We start from the raw sequence: 27,663 nt of genomic DNA, 5'->3' as shown, positions 1-27,663 counted from the left end.
CACACACACACCCTTTCTTTTGCTCCTTTGGCTCACAGGTGGTAACCTCAAAATTCAGATTCCTTTTTGTTGACTACAATCAGCGCTCTTGTGTTTGTCAAGGTGCTTATGGCTCTCAGTTCTGCTCGACTGCATTGGCAAACCCCACCCTCTTAGCTCTGAGATCCTTAGCTGCTTGAGCTGTCATTTCAGGAACAGATCTAGGGACAGTGGAGGGAATCGGGAAAATGTAGGGGAACTGGGTTTAACTCTTCTAAAAGGCAAGGCATGGGGAATTTCAGGGCTGCAGGAAGTAACACAAAGTTTCCAAAAGAAAGCAGGCTTTTTAAAATGCCATAGAAAAGGTCCTGCATCTGGAGCTAGAGGAACAAGGGCTCAAATACCATCTCTAGTATTTTCTAGCTCTGTGACCATGGACAAGTCGCCTAACCTGGGCTTGTTGTTCATGATCTCTGAAGTCATTTCCTCTACCAAATCGACCAGCTCTGCATTGAGACAAGCAAATTGTTTTGTAACTTTTGCCTTTTGGAAACAAAGGTTAAGAGAAATTCAACAGCTGCAGGAAACACGAGGGTGTCACCACGTGACCAGTTGCAAAAGACAGGCACACCCCGAAAGACTTATTTTTTAAAGCTGTCGGGACTCCCTCCCCAACAGCAGCACAAGTGTTGGAGCCTGGCTCACTTGACTGCAAGCATGACTTCCTATTCTGGCTTATCCACGGAAACCTGGACTTTGCTAGTGGCTTTTGTCACTCTGCTGATATTGTAAGTCTACTCTCTCTTTATTTCTGTCCCAAAGTTGGGATTTGGGTTAAGAAAATGACTAAAGGCGGAACTCGCTATCCTGGGGGAGCCAACACCTTCTATTCGCCACAGATTAGGCTTTCCACCCCTCCCACATTTTGGTGATTAGCCTTTAGCACTGAGAGAAGTGCTGTGGAAGGAGGGACTCCAAGAAAGAGGGAGGAACAAGAAAACAAGCCTGAACTCTCTCCCACAGAAAGCATGAGGAAGTTCCGAGCTAGGGGAAGTCACATCATATCAAATATGGATTTTCCCTTTCCTGTGCTTTTAGATCTGGGGTGAGCATAGATTCCAAATCTTTTATTTGACAAGTGAGGAAACTGAGGCCCGGAGAAGTTAGGGGACATGGCCAGGGCCACAAGCTTATAAATGTCAAGGTGGAATTTGAGAATTTGGACCCATCTTTTTTTTTTTTTTACTCAAAGCTTTACATTCTGTCTTAGAAGAGATACTAAGTATTGATTCCAAGGCAGAAGATCTTTAAGAGCTAGGCAATTGGGGATTCGCGACTTGTAGGAGTGTCTGAGATCATATGAGAACTTGACTGTCCTGGCTCCAGTTCTGCTTCTCTATCCATTCTCCTGAACCATGTCTTCTTGCAACCAAAACTAGCACCTTGTTCTTAGACCAGAGGGAAGGGAATTTATTATCTAGTCCAACTCTCATCTTAACTACTGAGGAGTCCAAGATCCCTGAGCTTAGAGGACTCACGGAAAGTCAAACGGGTAGGAAGGAGCAAAGACTGGATTTAAACCGGGCATCTCTAGTCTGGTTCTAGAATGAATGCTGTTTCCAGTGGACTGTGCTGGCTCCTTTTTTTTTTTGGCACTACCACCTAGAAAACTGGTCTTTATGGTCCCTTAGCTCATAGGACTTTTGAATTGTCACTCTTGATGTTTCTTAGAAAGGAGGAATTCATTTCAACAAGCAACCATTTATTCAACACATACTATGTACTAGATAGGGGCAGCTAAGTTGTGCTGTGCAGCACCAGGAAGACCTGAGTTCAACTATATACTGAGACACTTACTCAGTATGACCCTGGACAAGTTACTTAATCCTATTTGCCTCAGTTTCCTCACATATAAAATGAGCTTCAGAAAGAAATGGTGACCCATTCTAGTATCTTTGCCAAGAAAATCCCAAAAAGAGGTCAGAAAGAATTGGACATGATTGTACTAGGTGCTGGAGATAGAAAGAAAAGCAAAGAATGGTGCCTCTTCACAAGAAGCTCAAAGATGGCTAATATGGAAACATGTTTTGTAAAACTTCCTATGTATAATGGATATCTTATTGCTTGCCTTTTCAGTGGGTAAGGAAGGGCTGCATTGAGAGAGAGAATTTGCAACAACATTTTAAAATGAATTTTTTAAAAGGGTAATAAAGGGCCAGGTAGGAAAGATGAAGAGGTAAAGGTGGGGCAGTCCCTGATGGGTAATTGGAAACTAGTCTTGAACTAGTCTTGGAAGCCTCTATTTTGGTACCACGTCTCTAAATTTAGACTCAGGTGAATTGAGTTCATATTACCAGCTCTGTCACTGATGGGCAAAGGGCAAATGACTGACGTCTGACGTCAGGTTCCTCATCTGTAAGAGAGGAATGACAATGTAGGATTGTATATATATTATAATATATCAAATATTATAATATATAATAAATAATTTGTGAAGGAAGAACTTAAGGTGCCTTAGTGTCTAGATTTGAAGTCAGAGGACTCTATGACCTTGGTAAAAATCATTTATGGGCTTCAGAGAGGTAAATAAAAGGGATTGGACTAGATGACTTTTAAGGTTCCTTTGAGTTAAAAGGATGACCCTTAGAGAGAGGGCCAGCACTCCCTATTCAAGTGGCTTGGATTGCCTTATTCAATTCTGTTAAACATTTAGTAAATGTCTATGGGAATTTGCTTTCCTATAGGACAGATAAAACATATGCTATTAATAATTATATCTCTTCATGCTTTAATAGATAAACAACCTGTGATTTTATTTGTGTGGGCCTCTCCTTCACTGTGATAGATCACAAACCCTTTCTGGTCCAGTAAAGGGTCATCATGAGTGCCTGATCAAAAAAAAAATGTGTCCCCTTGCAGCCAACTTTGCAATAAGCCTCTTCAAACTTGGCTGGGCTGGAACTAAGTGGCAGATGGGCTCATTACAGGGCTGGACTTACAGATTTTCCAGCTTCCTAGGAATTGCCAAAGCTGAGCTCCATTAATTTAGCCTTTAAGAACCCAAGGGTCACTTCCATCCCACATTGATATATGAGAGGAAGAGGGCTTTGTTAATAAAGTCAACAGAAGTCTATAGCACTTCAGAGCTTTCTTGTTCATTATTTCATCTAACTCCATTTAACTCCAGGAGGTATGGTTATTCCCATTTTACAAAGAGAAAACTGAGTCTGAAAGAGGTGAGGGGAATTGCTCAGGGTCATGGTCAATAGAACAACACATGTCTAGTCAGTATGTGCCAGGTACTATGCTAATCTCTGGATATACAAACATAAAAGTCCTTCAATCAATCAATCAATCAATCAATCAACCTTTATTAAATGTTTCCTTTTTTAGCTTTGAAAGTTTATATATGTAATATATAAAACACATAGTTTATTTTTTAATTAACCAATTTATTTGTGACATTAAAGTTCCCAGGTATCTCCCTCATCTCCCCTCCCCTCACTAGGGAAGGCATGATTTGATAAATATATATATATATATATATATATATATATATATTTAAAAACTATGTCTTGCTTGTTTCTATTTATCAGTTCTTTCTCTGGAGATGTGCACCTATAAGTTGTTCTTCAAACTATATTTGTTGCTATATATAATATTTTCTAAATTCTGCTCATTTCACTCTTCATAATTCTATGTAGGTCTTTCTATGATTTAAAAAAAATTAACATACTCATTATTTTTTGGGTATTCCATCATAATGATAAGCCAACCATTTCCCCAAATGATGGGCCTTCCTTAATTTCCAGGTCTTTGTCACCACAAAGATTAAATAAATATTTTAGAACATATTGGTTCTTTTTCTTTTTCCCTGATCATTTTAGGAAATAAACCTAATAGTGATATTGCTGAGTCAAAGAATATACAAACTTTTATAACTCTTTGGGCATAATTCCAGATTGCATGACTTTTATAAAACTTTGAATCTCCTAAGTTCTTTCCAAGGTTAAATATTTGTAGAAGCATTTGGGAAGAATAGAAAGGGAAACAATAGAAGAAAATTTCAATTGATAATCTTTCCCAGGTAAGATGAAATTAAGTGGAAATGGAAAAGGAATGGATTTGAATGATATTGAACTAAACTGGAGAGAGGAGTAGGAGAGAAAGAAAACTACAAGCAAGATTTCCAGTCTAGTATGAGAATTCTCATGCCATTAGCAGAAATAGTGAAGATGAAGGACTAAGTTACAGTTGAGTTTGTATTGAGGCAACAAGGAAAAAAAGAATAATTTCTGTTTTGCTGATGGAGTAATTAGGTAGAGATGTTGAGGACAGCATAGCAAATTCAGAACTGGAAATAAGGGCTTCGAACATGGGGAATTTAACCATGGAGGTAAATGTATGACATATATCATATTACCTGCTATCTTGGGAGGGGGGAGGAGTGGCAGGGAAGGAGAGAACATGGATAACAACATGTTGGAAGTCTATTATTAAAAATTATATTGACATGGAAAATATTTTAAAATTAAAAACAAACCATGGAGGTAAGGGATGGTATCAGAGTATGATGGCAAGAGATCTTCATTCTGCCACCAGAGGACTCCATAGCCACCTCTCATGTATACTAGCTATGTATGAACTTGGGCAGATCTCTTAATCTTCTTGGGTCTCAGTTTCCTTATCTATAAAATGAGGGGGTTGGGTAAAGAATCATCTCTAAAATTCCTTCCAAGTTCTAGAGCTATTAATGAAGGAAAGAAGGAAGCAGGCATTTATTAAGCATTTAGTCTTGCCACCATATTCTGATGGCATCATTTACCTCCATAGTTAAATTCCTGATTTCCTTAGCCTTTACCTCCAGTACTGAATTTGTTATAAGTACTGAAAATCTACAAAATGCAAACTAATCTTTCTCTTCCTGTTATCTCATCCCAAGCTATGTGTCATACACTGTGCTAAATTCTTGACAAATAGTCCATTTTATCCTTACAATCCTGAGAGAGTGGTGTCATAATGGTTATAACTATTTTACAATTGAAACAGGAAAACCTAGGTTAAGTGACTCACCCAGGGTTACACAACTAGCTTGAGGCAGGATTTGAATTTATGACTTCCTGACTCCAGGTCCAATGTTCCATACATTGTGTACCCTTGCTACCTCAAATATATAGACCTATATAATTGAAACCATGAAGGTAGATGAGATTATTATAGGTTATATATATATATATATATATATATATATATATATATATATATATATATATCTTATATATAAAGAGCAAAGCTTTTGGGGATACTCAAAGAAGAGAGAAATTGATGGAGACAGGAAGTGCAATCAGAAATCTAGGAAATTATTTTGTATTTACTTGTATATGTATTGTATTCCTCCAGAAAAATGTAAGTTCCTTAAGGGTAGGGACTTTTATTTTTATCTTTGTATTCCCAGACAGTGCCTGGTCTTTATCAATTGCTTGGTATATGTTTGGGGAATTTAATCAAGAAATAATCAAATGAGGATTTTATAATAAAAGACTAAGGAAAGCCATGGGAATTGAATGCTTTCAGGAAGGACTGGTTGGGAGTGTTAAATGCCATTAAAAGCACCAAAAGAATAAGATATTTTTCAAAAAGCCCATTTGGTTAGTGAGGTCACCCTTGATCTTGGAGAAAGGAGTTTTGGTTAAGTCTACCTACATAATAGGGAAAAAGCACTGATCTGAAAGTCAGGAGATGGCATTCCATCCCTACTTTTGCAGCTTTGAACTTTAAAGCTTCCTCAAAGGGGAGAGAGAAGCTTTAAGGTAGGAAGATAGAGAAAGGATAGAAGTTTTAGATACCACGAGGGGGATGATGGAGTCGAATTAGAGATATGAGGTGGCAGGAATGAGTCACAAATGCATGCCTTATTAATTGTCAATGAGCCACAGCCAAGCTCTGATCAATGGACTATTCCGAAGGCTTATATCAGTCCAGAGATCCAGATTTAATACCACACAGGTTGGAGAGATGATAGAGAAAGATTAAAGATGGAGCCTGGCCAAAGGCCAGGCTCCAGCAAGGACAGGCATCAGTGCGAGCTGGAAGGGAGGAAGAGTAGAAGAGAGAAAGGTGGAGCTGGCCGGGCCCTATTTAATCTCTTTGATATGCAAATATACACAGTACATAGGGATGATTATCATTGGTTAATGACAAGGTATAGGTGTGGTTTCTCTTAACCAGGTGAGCACAAAGAAACCTGTGTTCCCGCCTAACCTGGGAGAAGCTGGGGTCAAGGGTCAGAGGCTTTCCCAGCCACGTGCAATACTGAGGATGCTCAAGACTGAGCATGCTCTCTTCTAAGGCAATCTGTACATACCAACTGTTTCCCTTGCCCATAGCTAGGGGTGGACTGCTACAAACTTGGATTTAGTGGTTGAGGTCACTGCTAGGGAAAAAACATCAGGGAGAGACCAAGTAAGTAAATCAGCAATGAAAGGAGAAAGAGGCAGAGATAAAGGAGGGGGGAAGGGAAGAGAGAGAGAGAGAAACAGACAGACAGACAGTCAGAGAAGGAGAGGCATGATGGGGAAAAACAATCTCAGAGTTAAAAGAAGTTTGTTTTAGGATATCAGAGACTTGAGCACATTTAGATAATGTATGTAAAGTGCTTTGCAGACTTTAAAAGGACAATATAAATGTCTAGTTTTATTGATAGCAGTAGGATTACGGAAGCTAGTGGAGACATAGGGTTGAAGATCCAAGATATAGAGGGAGTAGCTAATGTAGGAGTCCTTAACCTTTTTTTATGTTTTGTGGTTTCTTTTGGCAATATAGTGAACACTTCTCAGAATGTTTTTCAATGCATAAAATAAAATACATAAGCTTCTAAAATAAACCAATTGTATGGAAATGCAGTAATCAAAGCATTTTAAAAAATGAAGTTCATAGACCCTTGATGAAAAATGCCTAAACTAATGGAATGAGGGTCTTCAGGAGACCTAAAGCCACAGCTTTATATATCTAAGCTAGAAGGGGCCTTATAGGTACATGTAATCCAACCCTTCCCCACTACCTTGAGTCAATGGACTAAGATTAAATTCCTCTTCCAATGCTTTCTACCTGTGTGGGGCTAGTCAAATCATTTAATCTCTTTGTGCCTCTGCTTCCTCATTTCTAAAAATGCTAGATGGCCTCTGATGTCCTTTCCAACCATTCTAGTCCTGTATCCCATTCATTTTATAAGGGAGGAAACTAGAACCCAAGGAAGTTAAGTGATTAGCTCAAGGTCATATAAGATAGTAACATCAGAAGTAAGATTTGAACCACAATTCTCTGACTCTAGAGCCAGTACATTTTCCAGTATGGCATGCTGTCTACTTAATGAGACCAAGACCTTTGTGGGTTTTTTGTGGGGGATGGTTCAGGTGGGAGAAAGACTCAATTACCACTGTCAAGGAAATAGAAACATCTTACTCTGAGAAATGGGAGAAGGAAAATATGGGCAAAGGGAAGTAGCAATTTTTTAGGAATTTATTGAGCTAGAAAAATGAAAGGGTTAATATGGGATGATCTAGAGATCAACAAAACAGAAATGGAGATTATCTGCTTGGATGGGTTGGGTGCTTAGGGATGGAGATGGAGTTTGTAAGTAGAATTGGGAACCTAAGAAAACTGTTAATTTTGACTCTTTTGCTTCCCTCTCAAATGCAATCAGTTGCCAAGTTCTATAAATTCTGCCTCAACAGTGTCTCATCCATCCATTCATCAATCCATCTGTTCATCTGTCTGTCCATCCACTCATCCATTCATCCATCCATCCATTCATCCATCCATCCATCCATCGATTTTTTTTCTCTGTATTCCCACTGCCACTCCTCTCTCAGTACTCCCCACTTGGACAGCAACAGCCTCCAAAGAGTTCTTTCCAGTTAGCTTTCCTTACTTCACCCACATAATTCATTCTTCATACCTCTTCCAGAAGTCTTCCTTATACACAGGTTGGGATGTGATATTTCTACTTGGAAAATCTTAATTGACTCTCTACTGTCTCTGGAATCTTTAAACTCCCTTGTTTGGCATTCAAGGCCTTTGGTAATCTGGCATTGACACTCCCATCTTTCCAGTCTTATTTTATACTGCTATCCTCCTTCTCATACTATAGTATATATGTCTCTCTCTCTCTCTCTATATATATATATATATGTATATATATATACTATAATATATTTGTGTTATATATAGCATATATAACACCCATATAACATAGCATATATAACTTTTTAAATATAATACATGTTATACTATAGCAAAAGTAGAATATTCTTTGTCTCCCAATATGCCCAGTGCTTGCTTGTTTCTAGCTTTACTAACACTGTTCCCAGTGCTTGGAATGTGCTCCCTCTCTCCTCCCCCTTTTATCTATTCTTCCATAATTCATAGATTTAGAGTTGAGATTTCAGAATCAGTTAAATACCTCCCTTTGCCAGGCACTGTGCTAGGTCTAGGAATATAATTAGTGAATGAATCTAGTTTTATAGATAAGGAAACAGATATTGAGAGGTTAAGTGATTTGCCTGTCACACCCAGAGCTGGTATTTGAGCCCAGATCCTCCTTCAGAGCTAGTGTTCTTTCCTGGTATCTACTCTCCAGGCCCAGTAGTGGAGATCAATGAAAAGTCTGGTATACTTGTCCAAATGAGAGGGGCTGTGGGCTTGACCTAAAGACATTTTGGTGTAGGTGAGGACAGAGTGAGGCAAGGGAGAGATGTTGTGAAGATAGAATTGGTATGTCTTGGTAGTTGACTGGATATAGAATAGGTGGGAGGGCAAGGAGAGAATCAGGAATGATTCCTACATCGGTAACTTTGGTCCGTGGAAAAATGGTGGTTCTAGCAACAGAAAAAAGAAAGTTAAATGGGGAGGGATGTTAAAGATCACAAAATCTTTGAATCATAGATTTAGGCCTTAAAGGAATATAAGACATCATCTAGACCATCTTCCTCTTTTGACATAAGAAAACTGAGGAGTTTGAATGATTTGCCCAGGATTGTAGATATAATGTGGCTAAGGAAGGATTTGAACCTAAGCCTGTCTGACTCAAAAGTCCCCACACTGTCCTCTATACTGGTTTTGGAAATCTTTAAATTCATAGGCCTGTGGAAATGTTCAACAGTCAACTGAAGGCTTGGGACTAGAGATCATGTGAGAGGTCTTGAGGGAAATAAGAGCTATATGTGTATATCTGGGAGTCATTTAAATAGGTAAGGTAGTTGTACCATGGAAGCTGCTGAAATCACCTAGAGAGAGACTACAGGGGAAAAAAAAAGAAGAAAATCTAAAGCAGTTCTCTTGAGTGGTAACCATTTATAAGTAGAGGGAGGTGGATGAGAATTCTGTAAAGAAGAATGAGAAGTATCAGTCAAATTGGTAGAAGGACCAGGAAAGTTTCATTAAAATTTGGGCAGGAGAGTGTCTAGAAGGAAGAGAGAGGCAATAATGTAAAATGCTAAAGAAATCTAGAAAAAGCTGAGAATTGAAAAAGACGATTAGATTTCACAATAAGGGAATGATTGTTAACCTTTTAGAGAATAGTTCCAGATGAGAATCCTGATTTCCAAGAGACATGAATGCTAGGTTGAAAAGTAGAGACAAGACAAAAAGCTTTTTCTAGGAGTTTGTTTATGAAAAGGAGGATGAAGTGACAGTAGGGTTAAAAGAGAGTTTTTTTTTAAGCTGGGCATTATTTGAGAGCAGCAGGGAAGCAGCCAGTGGATCAAGATTCAAAATTAGGGAAGGAGAAGAGATAAACAAGAGTAAGATCCCTAAGGATCAAGGACAGAAAAGGTGTTTTAGCAGAGAATGGGGGTGAGGAGATGCTTAGTTGATTTGAAACATAGAACTGGGGAGGAGGAGCTCATGACAGCTTCATTTTTCCAGTGAAATAAAAAAAAGAAGAGGAAGAGGGCATTCAAAGCAGAAAATGTTTAGAACAACTCTTAATTGGGAGTATGATAGTCAATTAGGGATGAGTAAGTAGTGAACATGAGATTATTGGATAACATGAATGTCCAGTGATCCCAGTCAGCACAACTATGTGACTTCGATCTTTGTCCATTTGCATGAGTGTAGGATTGAAGAAGGCAAGTGGTAGGATTGATACAGGAATCGGGTTTAGAAATGAATGAGCAATCATTGGACAAGAAGGCATGGGAATCAAGGATAAAGGGAAACAAAAGTTGAACTGGTTAACTCTAGGGTCAAAAGGATAAAAATAAAGGCAGAGTTAAGGCAACGACTTCAGAGAATGAGGCAGAGTAGGCTGACCAGAGGTTGCAGAGAGTATGAAAAGTAGAAAGTTTGAGGTGCAAGGAAAGAAACGGAAGGGATATGTTAAAGAGAAAAATTTCAGAATTATACATTGTGGAAGAGGAATATTTATGAATGATGCTGATTATCCCCATAAATTCATGGTATATCAAAGTGAATGTGTAGGAAATGGGGTTTAAGGAGACTGATGAACTGGGAAACAATTATATTTGAAGAGATAATTAACATGTAAATTAAATTCCCTAAGTATAAGAGTGGGAGTTGAGATAGTGAGGAAGACTGTGAATCAAAATAGAAGCCCTTAAGAAAGGAGAGAAAATGGGGGCATCTGGGTGACTCAGTTGATTGAGAGCCAGGCCTAGAGACTGGAGGTCCTGGGTTCAAATGTGGCCTCAGACACTTCCTAGCAGTGTGACCCTGGGCAAATCACTTGACCCCCATTGCCTAGCCCTTACCACTCTTCTGCCTTGGAGCCAATACACAGTATTGACTCCAAGATGGAAGATAAGGGTTTTCAAAAAAAAAAGAAAGAAAGAAAGAAAGCAACAATAACCTGGGTTTTGGTTAGTTTGGATCCCAACATATTATAGTTAAGTTGTAATGATTAATGAAATTATACCCTAAAGCAATATATAGACCACTTATTTATACTCAATATTTTTACAAGGTGATATAATTTAATAACATTTCTTTCAACCTAAAGATTCCACTAAAAACCAAAATGTCACCAGTAATAGTGTGTAGTAAAAAATGATAGCAAAAAAGAAAGAAAAAGAGAAAGCAATTTGGTTATTGAATTTGTTCAATGAAGAATATTTGTGGAAGCAACCAGGTGGTACAGTGGATAGAGAGAACTCTGAACCCAGAGTTAGGAATTCAAATGTTCAGTGTTCAAATCCAGACACTCATACTTACTAGATTGTAACTTGGGCAAGTCTTAACACAATCTTTCTCTGACTTGGTATCCTCAACTGCAAAATGAGGATAATAATATCTACCAGTACTTTTGTGAGGATCAAATGACATAATATTTATAAGGAGTTTTGCAAATTTTAAAGTGATATAAAAATATAATACATACAGATTATATATAATATCGCACATTATGTATAACTAGAAATAGAAAACAAAAACTAGTTATTATTATCTGTGCTTATTTCCTTTTCTTCATATTACAGATATGGAATCTGGCCATATGGGATTTTTAAGAAATTGGGTATTCCTGGACCAAGGCCTCTTCCATTCTTTGGGACATTCCTAGAATATCGCAAGGTGAATATGAGTATTCAGCAGAAAATCTTTCCTTACCAGTGCTGTGATTGTGGAGCCCATCCTGTTTCTTCACTTTTTGTATCTCCCCACCAGAATTTTATTATGGACTACCTTGAAAAGGAAGATTTGGAGATCAGGGAGATAGGGAGCCAGGGATCTACCAACCGAAACTAGAGACAAGATTGGAAGACTAAGTTTTTGAAGATACCAAAAGAAAACAACATTTGGTTCTCTGGAGTCTATATGGTGTATTGGTTTGAAGCCCTTAGTTTAAACTCTTTAGCCCTGAGTTAAGAGGCAGCTAAGCAGTGTCAGCTCTGGAGTCAAGAGAATTTGAGTTCAAATCCAATCTCAGACATTTAATATCTGTGTAACCCTAGGCAAGTCACTTCATGTTTGCTTCAATTTCCTCATCATTGCTGGAGAAGGAAGTGGAAAACCACTCAAGTATCCTTACCTAGAAAATTCCAGTTGGGGTCACAAAGAGTCAGACATGATTAATTAACCAAAAAATAAATAAATAAATAAATAAATCAGGGCTAAATCACTGAATCTCTCTTATATTCTCTTTGCTCATCTATGAAATGAAATGATAAAATATTTTCATTATTTACCTCTCCATAAGGTTAGGGGTAGAGTAGTTTATAAATTCAAATCAGTATATAAATGTGGGCAGTTATTGGAGAGACTTGGACCTGGAGTCAACAAAACCTTGGTTCAGATTTCACCTCTGACTCTTCCTACTCTGTGTGACTCTCTGCAAGTCATGCCTCTGCTTCCTCATCTGTAAGGAGAGGCACTGGACTGGATGGCCTCTATGGTCTCTCATAGCTCTTAATCTATGATCGCATCATTACTTGATCCTTCAGCTGCATCATCTCCTCCTCAGTCACTAAGATGAAGAAAAGAATCATTTCAGAAGTCCCCCAATCAGATGGGGGCAAACCAAAGAACCTCGATATTTCTCTTTTCTAGTACCCTGCCATATACTCCCTATGCCCTAAACTTTGAGGTTTTGGGGGACCACAGCTGTGATTTTATGGACATAAGGAACCCCTTGGGAAGAAACTCTCTACTAATGCAAATCAGTATCTACTTTACAATGTAGTTTAAGGGAGTTGTTGGGGGGCATTGAGATATAGAGTATGCTTGTCCAAAGTCATCCAGGCACTATATGTCCAAGGTGGGATTTGAACTGAGGACTTCCTGACTCTAAGACTATCCCTTAGCCATTACAGTAGCTACCTAATATTATACTATAACTATGATATAGCTTAATTCATATACTATACTCTGGACAGTGTGTGCTTGGCAGTTATTGGCTTGGCTTCTAATCTCTATAATGATCTATCTATTGCTAGTTAGTGACACTTCTTGAGTTAAACTGGCCATTCAGATTCAGTATCCATGCTAATTATTACAAGATCCTACAGAAATACATGCTAGGTGGCACAGTGGAGAGTGTGCCTTGCCTGGAGGCAGGAAGACTCATCTTCCTGAGTTCAAATCCAGCTTTAGATACCAGTTATGTGACCCTGGGCAAGTCACTTAACTCTGCTCATTCCCTCATCTGTAAAATGAATTAGAGAAAGAAATGGCAAACTACTCTAGTGTCTTTGCCAAGAATATCCCAAATGGGTCATGAAGAATCAGACAGGACTGAAATAATGAAAGAAATACATGGATAGGTGCCCCTTTCAATAAATTAAGGAGATAACCTAATTCAGGGATTCTAAATCTGTTTTGTGTCATCATCCCTTTTGGCAGTCTGATGAAGCCTGTGGATTCCTCCTCACAGTACTATTTTGAAATGCTAAATATGTAGGATTAGAAAGAAAAGCAGTGACCAAAATATTTTTAAAAACAAAATTGTGGACCTCAGGTTAATAACCTCTGGCCTAGATGATCTCTAAGCACATCTTGTCTCTAAATCCTTTGATGTGGATGATTTGTCTTGCTGAACTATGTAGACATGTATTGAAGCATTTTTTTTCAATTAGTTCAGGAGGAAGATGGAGCAAGTGGGACAGACAAATGAAACGAAAACTTTGTTACCTGAAAACTCTTTTTAAGTTAAAAAAATCATGCACATGAGAAACGAGTAAGAGGAATCTCCACTTCCTTTCTTAATTCCTACTGAAATCATTTATGAAGAATCTAGGGAGCATAGATTGTTCTCTGCCTTTTTATAAAACAAGGATGTTACATGAGATAATCATACTCAAACATGTCTGGTGACCTTGGTATGATGCCCATGGTGCCAGTTCAAAAAATCTACATCCTTCCCATTGTCTAATCTACTTTAATTCTTCTCCAGGGAATTTTGGAGTTTGACAAGCAATGTTTTCAGAAATATGGCAAAATGTGGGGGTAAGTATAAAAGGTGGTCCCTGACCTCATAGACCTTTTGGTCTAAGATATAAACACATATAAGTTTGACACAATATTATTGGATAAATAAATTTGTTTGGAAAGTTATGTAGCAAATGATGCATGAGGGACAAATGGAAAGGTTATTGTTTGTAAGTTAACAGAAAGGCAAGGGAGAGGCCATGTTTATGTTTGACCTTAAAAGATGAGAAAGAATTCAACAAATAGATAATGAAATTTTGGAATAGCATTTTGGAAATAGCAGCGGATTTTGAAATCATGTTCTGGGTTTGAATCCCAGTACTCTGTCTTACTACCTCCATGACCATTGATAGTTGGACACTCATTTCTCCTTACTGGACCTCATGCTAAAAACCCATCCATCTCAAATATGATTCCATAATAATAGCACAATAACAGCTAAAGCTAAGTATATGAGGCCAAGCACACTAGGTACTGAGGGTAAAGGGAGGGCTCTGAGGAGAGAGGAGGACAGATGCCATCAGTTACACCAGCAACTGAGGAACCCAGTCCTTGTGGAGCACTGCTACTTAGGCTGTGGCACAATCATTTCAGCAAAGGCCAATTTTTATTTTAGAAAAAGGATTACTCTTTGACCACAGCCCCCTAACTTCATCCTGTTTCTGATTGTGTTGCCTTTGCTGTTGGAATGTACATTTTCTGTAGTCTCCTGTAGAGAGAAAACAAAACATCTTCAAAACTGGAGTTAATATTTTTCAGAACTGCTTGCTGAGAAATGCATGTAACCAGAGGCCAAAGAGTATGGATTTATTGGAAAAACAGATAATGAGAATAAAGAACAACAGCTAGTCATGGTGGGGGATATTTTCCATACCCCCTGATTACCTCTAAAATTCCCTCTGGAGTCATGCTAATTTTTAATAGATTCTCAAACATTTATTAGGCACCTATTACGTGCCAGGTACTGGGGAAATAAAAATTAAAATGATAGGCTGTATCCTTGAATAATTTCTATTTTAGGCTATCAATTTTATGTTAATACAGTTAGAACTGAAAGGATCTCAGAGATTATTTAGTTCCATGTATTTATTTTACAGATGAAGAAGCAGACAGAGAGATTAAATAACTTGCCCAAGGTAATACAGTTAGTCTCAGAGTCAGAATTTGAACTCAGTTCTTCTGACTTAAAACCAAAGACTCTTTCTACTGTGTCAGAAATTTAAGGGCTCCACCTCCATCTTTGGCATCTCCTTTATGGGCAGTGGGTGAAAAAAAAATCTGGACTTAATCAGGAGATCCAGGATTTGAGTCCTGGTTCTAATCCTTAGTAGTAATATAAGCCATAGCAAATTTCTTTACTGTTTTGTGCCCCAGTCTCTTATCTGGAAAAACAGGAATATTAGAGCTTTCATCACCTATTTCACAGGGTTCATGAGTTCATAGATTTAGAACCAGAAGAGACTTTATAGGTCATTTAGTCCAATACTCTAATTTTATAGATGAGGACTCAATTGCCCAAAACCTTGCAACTAGTATCAGCAGGTGTGGGATGAGCTCAAGTCCTTTGACTTCCAAGTTCTACTCTGAAAGCAAGATATAACTGTTTAGAAAGGGCTTTGAATGTGTTATTTGATAAATGACCCTTCACCTGACCAGGACCAGGATCAGTCTTCAATCTTAGGGAATCAGTCAATATAATTTTGTTTTATAAACCTTAAAAGGCTATGAGGAGAGTTATTTTTCTCTTAGCAGAGTTCTTAGCTTTTTCTTATTGTTGCATCATGGACCTCTTTGGCAGTCTGGTGAAGCCCATGGACCCTTTCTCAGAAAAAAAAATGTTTTTAAATGTATAAAATATATAGATTACAAAGAAATTAAATTATATTGAAATACTAAAATTTTTGAAATTATCCAAATATTAAAAAAAAACAAACAAACAAGTTCACAAAACTTAGGTTAAGAACCTCAGGTACTGGACTTCCAGGTAAACATAGTGGCAGTCTAGACACAGGACTCTTCCTCTCCTCACCACCTACCAATAGAGACTACCTCAAAAAGCCAAAAAAAACAAGTTCATATGAACAAAGGGATTATACAGTAGGGCACAGCATTGAAGGCACATGGGATTTGGGCATTTCCATACCATAAGGGGGTGAAAAGGCTTCCACCAAAAAGTGAGTTGATCCACCCTCCCGCACCCAACCTATGGATCCAGAGTCAGAGCCAGCATGCACCAGAATAAGCAAGTGAGTGAGGGGCACCTCTGGAGCGAGTGAGGGGGCACCTCTGGGTCCTTGGCAGCTGACTGAGACCACCAAAGACCTACCCCTGAGAGCAGCTAGACCTGAGGCCCTACCAGGCTGAGGAGTGCAAACCTTGGGCTCCAGCAGGGAGATAGCACAGAGAGTGGCAGCAAACGGCAGAAGCTGCAGAGACTGGAGAGCTGGCCTCAGCCAAAATCCTTGTTCCTTAGCTCCATATACAGAGAGCCTGCCCATCTCACTCAGGTTTCTAACTGGAAAGGGAGGGGAAAACCTCCAGAGTAATGGCAAACAGTGCCCAGGAACAACGACTTCCCAACACCAAGGAAAACAAGAAGGGGTTGATCCTAGAAAATTTTTACAAAGGAAAAACCCAGGCAACAGAGGAAATAGAAGAGGAAATACAAATAAAGGCACCAAAACCTTCCAAAAAAATAGAAATTGTCCACAAACTCTTGAAGAATTTAAATTGGAGCTTATCAAAAAGATGGAAGCCTTCTGGCAAGAAAAGTGGGAAATAGTTAAAAAAGAAAATAACAGTTTAAAGGACAAGAACTCCCAGTTGGAGAAACAGCTGGAAGCCATGAAAAGCAGGATAGACCAAACTGAAAAGGAAAACCAGTCCTTAAAGACTAGAATTAGACAACTGGAAGCCAATTAACTTGTAAAACAGGAAGAATTAATAAAGCAAAGTCAAAAGACTGATAAAATAGAAGAAAACATAAAATATCTCACTGAGAAGATGACACATCAGGAAAACAGAGCACAAAGAGACAATTTGAGAATCATTGGTCTACCTGAAAACCCAGAAATAAACAGATATCTTGACATCATACTACAAGAAATTATCCAAGAAAACTGCCCTGATGTTCTTGAACAAAGCTTGAAAATAGACATTGAAAGACTTCATAGAACACCTCTCTACACTAAATCCTCAAAAGACAACACCCAGGAATGTAATTGTCAAATTCCAGAGCTTTCAAGCTAAGGAGAAAATTCTACAAGAAGACAAAAAGAGAATTCAGATACCAAGGAGCACCAATCAGGATCACACAAGACCTGGCAGCTTCCACACTAAAGGACTGCAAGGCCTGGAACATGATATTCAGAAAGGCAAGAGAATTGGGTCTTCAACCCATATATGATGGATCATATATCCATCAAAACTAACTATATATTTATGGGGGAAAGTATGGGCATTCAACAAAATAGAAGATTTCCAGGTTTTTGGAACTTGTGGAAACAGAACTAAGTGGAAAGTTTGATATCCAAACACAAAGATCAAGAGAAACATGAAAAGATAAATAAGAAAGAGAGGGAAATGGGGTAAATGGTTTTTTATTCAAACTTTCTTCTTTAAGGGCTTCAATAAAATAAAATAATTTATTTTAGTATATGTGGAAAATGTTATTTGTAACTCTCAAAAATTATATTCACTATTATAATAATTAGAGGAATCATTCACAAGAAGAGATTGGGGTAATAAGGGCTATAAGATGATATGCAAAAAAAAAGAAAAAGGGAAGGGGGAATTGAAGATGGCACCAAGAGATACTTGAGGAAATAAAATAAATAGGATAATCTTTATCACACAAAGATACACATGGGAGGGAGGGGAAGAATATTATTATAAGAAGGAGAGAGTGTGCTAATAGGTAATTCTTAAACCTTACTCTCAGTGAAATTAATTCTGAGAGGGAAGAGCATCTAGATCCATTGGGGTATTGAAATCTATCTTACCCTACAGGGAAAGTAAGAAGGGAAAACTAAGGGGGGATAGAGGTGTAGGGAGTAAAAAAAGGGGAGAGAAAGAGAGGGTGGAGGGAACTTAACAGACCCTTAAAAAATAAGAAGGAAACAAAAAGGGAGGGGGCAGAGAGGGAAACTTATTAAGGGCGGGGACTAGGGGAACTGATCAAAAGCAAACCACTAATCTAAAAGCATATAGCAAAAGAAGAAAGACAGAACTAAGAGAGGATTTCAAAATGCTGGGGAATACACAAGTGGCAATCATAACTTTGAACATGAATAGGATGAACTCACCCATAAAACAAAAACAAATAGGAGTGTGTATTAGAAATCAAAATCCTACCATATGCTGTCTGCAAGAAACACACTTGAGGTGGGTAGACACTCACAAGGTTAGAATTAAAGGTTGGAGCAAAACCTATTGGGCCTCAACTGATAGAAAGAAGACATGAGTTGCAATAATGATATCTGACAAAGCGAAAGTAAAGATATATCTGATTAAAAGGGATAGGGAAGGTAACTACATCCTGATAAAAGGCAATATACACAATGAGAAAATATCAGTAATCAACATTTATGAACCAAATGGTATAGCATCCAAATTTCTAAAGGAAAAACTAGTGGAGTTGAAGGAGGAAATAGATAGTAAAACTATACTAGTGGGAGACCTGAACTTACCACAATCAAATTTAGATAAAGCAAATCAAAAAATAAATAAGAAAGAGGTAAAAGATTTGAATGAAATCTTAGAAAAATTAGACTTAATAGATATATGGAGAAAAATAAATAGGGACAAAAAGGAATAAACCTTTTCAGCAGCACATGATACATTCACAAAGATTGACCAAGTACTAGGGCATAAAAACATGGCAAACAAATACAGAAAAGCAGAAATAATAAATGTAACCTTTTCAGATCATACTGCAATAAAAATAATAAAAGGGTACATGGAAAAGCAAATCAAAAATTAATTGGAAATTAAATAATTTGATTCTCCAAAATCAGTTAGAGAACAAATCATAGAAACAATAACTTCATTGAAGAAAATTACAATGGTGAGACATTCTTTCAACTTCTATGGGATGCAGCCAAAGCAGTACTCGGGGGGGGGGGGATTTATATCCTTGAGTTAATATATTAACAAATTAGGGAGGGCAGAAGTCAGTAAATTAGACATGCAAATCAAAAATCTTGAAAGCAAACAAATCAAAAATCCCCAGATGAAAACTAAATTAGAGATACTAAAAATTCAGGGAGAAATGAATAAAATCAAAAGTGAAAGAACTATTGAACTAATAAATAAGACTAGAAGCTGGTATTTTGAAAAAAAAACAAACAAAATAGACAAAGTACTAGTCAATCTAAAAAAAAGGAAAGAAGAAAACCAAATTAACAGTATCATAGATGAAAAGGGAGGCCTCACCCCCAATGAAAAGGAAATTAAGGCAATCAGTAAAAACTATTTTGCCTAATTATATGGCAAAAAAAATATGGCAATCTAGGTGATATGGATGAATATTTACAAAAATATAAATTGTCTAGATTAACAGAAGAAGAAATAGAATTCTTAAATAATCCCATATCAGAAAAAGAAATTGAATAAGCCATCAAAGAACTCCCTAAGAAAAAATCACCAGGGCCTGATGGATTTACAAGTGAATTCTATCAAACCTTCAAATAACAACTAATCCCAATACTATCCAAACTATTTGGCATAATAAGCAAAGAGGGACTTCTACCAAATTCCTTTTATGACACAAATATGGTACTGATTCCAAAGCCAGGCAGGTCAAAAACAGAAAGAAAACTATAGACCAATCTCCTTAATGAACATAGATGCAAAAATGTTAAATAGAATACTAGCAAAAAGATCCCAGCAAGTGATGATGAGGGTTATTCATTATGATCAGGTGGAATTTATACCAGGAATGAAAGGATGGTTCAATATTTGGAAAAACATCCACATAATTGACCATATCAACAAGCAAACCAACAAAAATCATGTGATTTTCTCAATAGATGCAGAAAAGGCCTTTGACAAAATACAACATTCATTCCTATTGAAAACATTAGAAAGTGTAGGAATAGAAAGTCCACAGTATTTATCTAAAACCATCAGCAAAATCATCTGCAATGGGGATAAACTATAAGCCTTCCCAATAAGATCAGGAGTCAAACAAGGATGCTCATTATCACCTCTATTATTTAACATTGTACTAGAAACACTAGCAGTAGCAATTAGAGAAGAAAAATAAATTGAAGGTATTAAAATTGGCAATGAAGGGACCAAGTTATTACTCTTTGTGGATGATATGATGGTCTACTTAATCCTAGAGAATTAACTAAAAAGCTAGTAGAAATAATCAACAACTTTAGCAAAGTTGCAGGATACAAAATAAACCCACATAAGTCATCAGCATTTCTATATATCTCCAACACATCTCAGCAGTAAGAATTAGAAAGAGAAATTCCATTTAAAATCACCATAGACAATATATAAAATACTTGGGAAATCTATCTGCCAAGAGAAACACAGGAATTATATAAAAACAACTACAAAACACTTTCCACACAATTAAAACTAGATCTAAACAATTGGAAAAACATTAACTGCTCATGGGTAGGATGAGCCAATATAATATAAATGACCATCCTACACAAACTTATTTACTTATTTAGTGCCATACCCATTAAATTACCAAGAAACTTTTTTACTGAAATAGAACAAACTATAACAAAGTTCATTTGGAAGAACAAAAGATCAAGTATATCCAGGAAAATGAAAAAAAAAGTGCGAAGGAAGGTGGCCTAGCAGTACCAGATCTTAAACTATAAAGCAATGGTCATCAAAACAATATGGTAATGGCTAAGAGACAGAAAGGAGGATTGGTGGAATAGACTTGGGGTAAGTGACCTCAGCAAGCCAGTCTATGATAAGACCAAAGATCCCAGCTTTTGGGACAAAAATTCACTCTTTGATAAAAAACTGCTGGGTAAATTGGAAGACAGTATGAGAGAGATTAGGTTTGGATCAACATCTCACACCATATAGCAAGATAAACTTAGAATGGGTGGATAACTTGAACATAAAGAAGTAAACTATAAGTAAATTGGGTGAACACAGAATAGTATATATGTCATATCTTTGGGAAAGGAAAGATTTTAAAAATCAAGCAAGAGTTAGAAAAAACCACAAAATGTAAAATCAATAATTTTGATTACATCAAATTAAAAAGGTTTTGTACAAACAAAACCAATGCAATCAAAATTATAAGGGAAGTAACAAATTGGGAAACAATCTTCATAACAAAAACCTCTGACAAAGGTCTAATTACTCAAATTTATAAAGAGCCAAATCAATTGTACAAAAAACCAAGCCATTCCCCATTTGATAAATGGGCAAGAGACATGAATAGGCAAATTTCAGTTAAAGAAATCAAAACTGTTAATAAGCACATGAAAAAGTGTTCTAAATCTCTGATCTTAATCTCAAATAATCAGAGAAATGCAAATCAAAACAACTCTGAGGTACCACCTCACACCTAGCAGATTGGCTAATATTGGCAACAGAAAGTAATGAATGCTGGAGGGTATGTGGCAAAGTTGGGACATTAATGCATTGCTGGTGGAGTTGTGAATCGATCCAACCATTCTGGAGGGCAATTTGGAACTATGCCCAAAGGGCACTAAAAGACTGTCTGCCCTTTGACCTAGCCATAGCACTGCTGGGTTTGTACCCCAAAGAGATAATAAGGAAAAATACATGTACAAGAATATTCATAGCTGAGCTCTTTGTGGTGGCAAAAAACTGGAAAATGAGGGGAAGTCCTTCAATTGGGGAATGGCTGAACAAATTGTGGTATATGTTGGTGATGGAGCTGTTGTGCTCAAAGAAATAATAAACTGGAGGAATTCCATGAGAACTGGAATGACCTCCAGGAATTGATGCAGAGTGAAAGGAGCAGAACTATGAGGACCTTACAGAGACTGACACACTGTGGTACAATCGAATGTAATGGACTTCTCCATTAGTTGCAATGCAGTGATCCTGAACAACCTGGAGGGATTTATGAGAAAGAACACTATCCACATTCAGAGGAAAAATAGTGGGAGTAGAAACACAGAAGATAAACAACTGCTTGATTACATGGGTTGAGGGGATATAGTATATATATAGGAGGTAGATATAGGTATATATATATATATAGGTAGATATAGATATAGGAGGTAGACTCTAAATGAACATCCTAGTGCAAACATCAGCAACATGGATATAGGTTATGATCAAGGGCACATGCAATACCCAGTGGAATTGCCATGGTCTAGGGGAAGGATGGGATAGAATATGATTCTTGTAACCAAGAAATGATTTTCTCAATTGACTAAAAGTTTTAAAAAATTAAAATAAAAAAAAACCTCAAGTACTAAGAATTAATGTACTCCTTTCACTGATGGATATCATGAAATAATTTTTGTAGTCTAGGATATGCAGTCTATTGGTCTATTCTGATGTTCTAGAGTTGCCCTTGATGAAAAAATGAAAAAAAATCATCATTTCTACCTTGGTAGATTTGACAATGCTTGAATATTGCTACTGTCTTTAAGAAATTAGGGTTACTTCCATATAATGTTGAAGATTTGCTGAATTTCTGTTATTACAAAATGGAAAAAAAAGGTACAGTGGAAAGAGCACTGAATCAGAGGATCTGCCTTTGATGTATACTACTGGTTTCTTCTTAGGCAAGTTATTTAATATCTCTTTACCAGAATTCCTTTATTCATAAAATGGGGGAGTTAGAGTAAATGTCTTTCTCTGCGGTTCCTTCTAGCTTTAGGTCTATGGTTGTAAAATACTTCCTGAGAGTAGGAAGAAGGAACAGAGGGACAGAGAGTGATGGTGGTGGTTATTTTATCATCTAGCTCCAAGAAGATTGAGCACTCCAAAAGGAGATATTATGATTTTTTTTACTTAAGAAATTGCTTTTCTGCATGGATCTCTGAAAGAAACTTAATTTTCTCTATCTTGATGCTCTCAATAGGTTTTATGATGGCAGACTTCCTATATTAGCCATTCTGGATCCAGACATCATCAAAATAGTTCTAGTGAAAGAGTTTTACACACTCTTCACCAATCGTCGGGTAAGTTCCTAGGTACATCAGGATGTTTCTTGGTCTAAAGGCATTAAAATACTCTAATCTAAATTGTCCATTTTGTAGGAAACCTTGGTTACTTTCCTTCAAAATCTTCCTTTCTAACAAGACTGGCTGCATTCTCTAAACCTGAACACTAATCTTGATTTTGTTTGGGTGGAGGGATCATTTACCAAATAACACACACAAAGCCCTTTCTAAACAGTTACATCTTCTTCTGGCAGCTTGATCCTTCATGAAAAGTATGGGCAGATCCTTCAAAAGAAAACTGGAATTAGACCTTGTACAACTACCCTCCTGGCAGTGCTCTTTGGAAAGCAAGTCTGTCTTACAAAACAATATTTAGGTATGGAAAGGAAGCCAGGATTTTAATGACAATAATGACTTCATTTCACTAAGGCTACCCCAACTTGAGCAGTACACATGATGAAGGCAATATAATTGAAACTGATATGAAGGTTCTGAGGCCAAAGTGTCATCATTTAAAAAAAAAATAAACATTGGCCTTTAACAAAATATTTGTGCCACAGCATAGGTATTGATAGATGATGATCAAGACATCAGCAGCCATGGGCATCAAGTAGATTATCTTCCCCCATTCCAGAATATCTTTACTCTTGCCTCCTATCTCAGAGTCTGAAATCCCACAACTTATTATTAATTCTTTCTGGTGTTGAAGGCTTTACCATTTTCCAGAGACCTCTATTAAGATGCACAAACTGCTGCTGGGAGAGGGGAATACCTGAAACCTATCACCTAATACCTTATTGGGAATTAATTGGCAGCCAGCTGAAATGGAGACCGGGTAGAAATTGGGCACAGGATCAGTGCCTGAGGGAGAAAAGAGTATTGAGATGAGTGTGAGGAAAGTACTACAGAGAAAATTTTATCTGCTTTGTAATTTTGCCCTGGGTCAGATCTACATGTGATATAAACATTAAACAAACTTTGAAACATTTTGGATGCTGAATTATTTTCTAGAGAGTTTAATCCATGTAAAATGTATTAGTTGTCGGACTTCCGGGTAATCATGGCTGCAATCTAGACGCGGCACTTTTCCTCTCCCCAGCACCGAACGAAATAGACTACATCAAAGGAGCATAAAATCACCTTTGGAGGAACAGAAGGACTCCCCAGTACCCCACAGAGGCAAAGGTACGTGGGGCTTGAACATTTCCACACTAAAATAAGAAGGAAAAGCTTGCACAGAAAAGTGAACTGAGCCGCCCTTCCCCCACCCCACCTCCCCCACTAAACCAGAGTGAGCTACCTGAGCTCTCACCGGGACAGCGAGTGAGTGGGGAGCGTCTCTGTCTGGGGGGGCACTCCAGGGTCCTTAGGATCTGGGGACTGCCAGGGAAAAAACGTCTCAGGGCGCTTTCACTGGAGAAGCCAGCGGACTTCGGGCGGGCTGCGCTGAACAAGGCGCACGGATTATCTGGGCGGAGCTGAATACCTGGGCTCGGAGGCTGGGAAGAACTAGTCTGAAGCAACCTAAATTCACAGAAAAACCACTCTTATAACCCAGACCCCAGACCAAAAAGGAAAGGGAAATAAAACCACCAAAGGGATGGCTCACATGGCCCAAAATCAAGCCTCCAGGAAGAAAGGGAAAAAAGTGACTATTGAAAACTTTTATGGTGGAAGTACCCAAGGGAAAGAGGAGAATGAAGAGGAAATCCAAAAAAATTCAGAACACGCCTCCCAAAATGGAAACTATCAACAAGCTCTGGAAGATCTCAAACTGGAACTTATCCAAAAGATGGAAACCTTCTGGAAAGAAAAATGGGAGAAAGAGATCAGCTGTCTGACAGATAAGACTGCTCAATTGGAAAAAGAACTCGAAGCAGCCAATACAAGGGCAGACAAGGCTGAAAAGCAAATCCAGTCCCTAATGACCAGAATTAAGGACCTCGAAGAAAGTGAGATGATAAAACAGCAAGAATCAATAAAGCAAACCCAAACAATTAATGAATTGGAAGAAAACAGAAAATATCTCACTGAGAAGGTCACGGACCTGGAGAACAGAGGAAGACGAGAAAATCTCCGTATCATCGGTCTCCCAGAAAAACCAGAGGTAAACAACAAATTGGATTTTATTCTAGAGGAGATTATAAAAGAAAATTGCCCCCACGTTCTGGAGCAAGGGGGCAAAATAGAAATAGAAAGGATTCATAGAACACCTTCTATACTAAATCCCCAAAAGACAACGCCTAGGAATGTAATTGCCAAATTCAAGAGCTTCCAAGTAAAGGAGAAAATCCTACAAGAAGCCAAGAAGAAGAGCTTCAGATACAAGGGGGCTCCCATAAGGATCACACATGACTTAGCGGCTAACACACTAAGAGACCGCAAAGCATGGAACACGATATTTAGAAAGGCAAGAGAGCTGGGTCTCCAACCAAGAATCAACTACCCAGCAAAACTGACTATATACTTCCAGGGGAAAGTATGGGCATTCAACAAAATAGAAGATTTCCAAGCATTTGCTAAGAAAAGACCAGAGCTCTGTGGAAAGTTCGATATCCAAGCACAGAAAGCAAGAGAAACATGAAAAGGTAAATATGAAAGAAAGGGAAAAGGAGATAAATCTTATCTTTCTCTTTAAGTCAAACTCTCTTCTATAAGGACTACATTTACATCTAATTATATATATTAATATGTGGGGAAAATGTTTTGTGTAACTCTCATAAATTGTATCATCATAAGAGTAGTTAGAAGAAACATGCATAGGGAAAGATTGGGGAATCAAGAAGATTTGGGGAAAGTTGGGGCAAAAAAAGGAAAAGGGAGGGGGGAACCGTGATAATACTAAGATTAACTTCAAGAAATAGGGGGGGAATCAATAGAATAAACTTTCCCATATAAAGATACACATGGGAAGGGGAGGGGAAGAACTCTCATATGAGAAGGAGAGGAAGAGAGCGTGAAGTGGAAGTACTTAAACCTTACTCTCAGTGAAATCAAATCTGAGAGGGAAGAACATCTAGATCCAGTGGGATCCTGAATTCTATCTTATCCATTAGGGCAAGAAAGAAAGGAAAATTAAGGAGGGGGAGGGGGGAGGGAGCACAAAAAGGGAGGGAAGGAGAGGGGGGAGGGGAAGGGAGCATAAAAAGGGAGGGGCTAGAAAGGGAAGCATCTCAAGGGAGGGGACTAGGGGGACTGACCTAAAGTAAATCACTGGTTCAAAAGGAGAAAGCTAAAGAAGAAAGGTCAGAACTAGGGGAAGACATCAAAATGCCAGCGAATCCACAAATAACAATCATAACTTTGAACGTGAATGGGATGAACTCACCCATAAAACGCAGACAAATAGCAGATTGGATTAAAACACAAAACCCTACCATATGTTGCCTTCAAGAAACACATATGAGACGGGTTGACACTCACAAGGTTAGAATTAAAGGTTGGAGTAAGACCTTTTGGGCCTCAACCGATAGAAAGAAGGCAGGAGTTGCAATCATGATATCTGACAAAGCCAAAGTACAAATAGACCTGATCAAAAGGGACAGGGAAGGTAAATATATTCTGCTAAAAGGAAGTATAGACAATGAGGAAATATCACTAATCAACATGTATGCACCAAATGGTATAGCATCCAAATTTTTAATAGAGAAACTAGGAGAATTGAAGGAGGAATTAGACAGTAAAACCATATTAGTGGGAGACTTGAACCAACCACTATCAAATTTAGATAAATCAAATCAAAAAATAAATAAGAAAGAGGTAAAAGAGGTGAATGAAATCTTAGAAAAATTAGAATTAATAGACATATGGAGAAAAATAAATAGGGACAAAAAAGAATACACCTTCTTTTCAGCACCACATGGCACATTCACAAAAATAGATCATACACTAGGTCATAGAAACATGGCACTTAAATGCAGAAAAGCAGAAATATTAACTGCAGCCTTTTCAGATCACAAGGCAATTAAAATATTGATCGGCAAGGGTACATGGAGACCCAAATCAAAAATTAATTGGAAATTAAATAACATGATACTCCAAAACCATTTAGTTAGAGAAGAAATCATAGAAACAATTAACAATTTCGTTGAAGAAAATGACAACGGCGAAACATCCTTTCAAACCTTATGGGATGCAGCCAAGGCAGTACTTAGAGGAAAATTCATATCCCTGAGTGCATATATTAACAAATTAGGGAGGACAGAGACCAAGGAATTGGAAATGCAAATCAAAAAACTTGAGAATGAACAAATTAAAAACCCCCAGAAGAAAACCATACTAGAGATCCTAAAAATTAAGGGAGAAATTAATAAAATAGAAAGTGACAGAACTATTGAGCTAATAAACAAGACTAGAAGCTGGTACTTTGAAAAAACAGACAAAATAGACAAAGTACTGGTTAATTTAATTAAAAAAAGGAAAGAAGAAAGGCAAATTAATAGCATCAAGGATGAAAAGGGGGATCTCACCTCAAATGAAGAGGAAATTAAGGCAATCATTAAAAACTACTTTGCCCAACTATATGGCAATAAATTTACCAATCTAGGTGATATGGATGAATATTTACAAAAATATAAATTGCCTAGACTAACAGAAGAAGAAATAGTTTTCTTAA

General features: G+C 37.6%; 1 protein-coding gene across 1 annotated transcript in view; it reads left to right on the top strand.

Annotated features, from left to right (window-relative positions):
• Nucleotides 1-584: 584 nt before the first annotated feature.
• The window catches only part of LOC100013114 (cytochrome P450 3A24-like), a 62,430-nt gene continuing 35,351 nt past the window's right edge, over nt 585-27,663 (top strand). The window contains exons 1-4 of the mRNA XM_007498419.3: nt 585-767; nt 11,472-11,565; nt 13,883-13,935; nt 22,967-23,066. Coding sequence (XP_007498481.1) covers nt 697-767; nt 11,472-11,565; nt 13,883-13,935; nt 22,967-23,066 — 318 coding nt within the window. The 5' untranslated portion in view covers nt 585-696. The remainder of the gene's footprint in view (nt 768-11,471; nt 11,566-13,882; nt 13,936-22,966; nt 23,067-27,663) is intronic.

Source organism: Monodelphis domestica, chromosome 7 (assembly GCF_027887165.1).
Source record: "Monodelphis domestica isolate mMonDom1 chromosome 7, mMonDom1.pri, whole genome shotgun sequence".
Taxonomy (NCBI): Eukaryota; Metazoa; Chordata; class Mammalia; order Didelphimorphia; family Didelphidae; genus Monodelphis; species Monodelphis domestica.
This window is presented reverse-complemented; position numbering and strand designations above follow the sequence as displayed.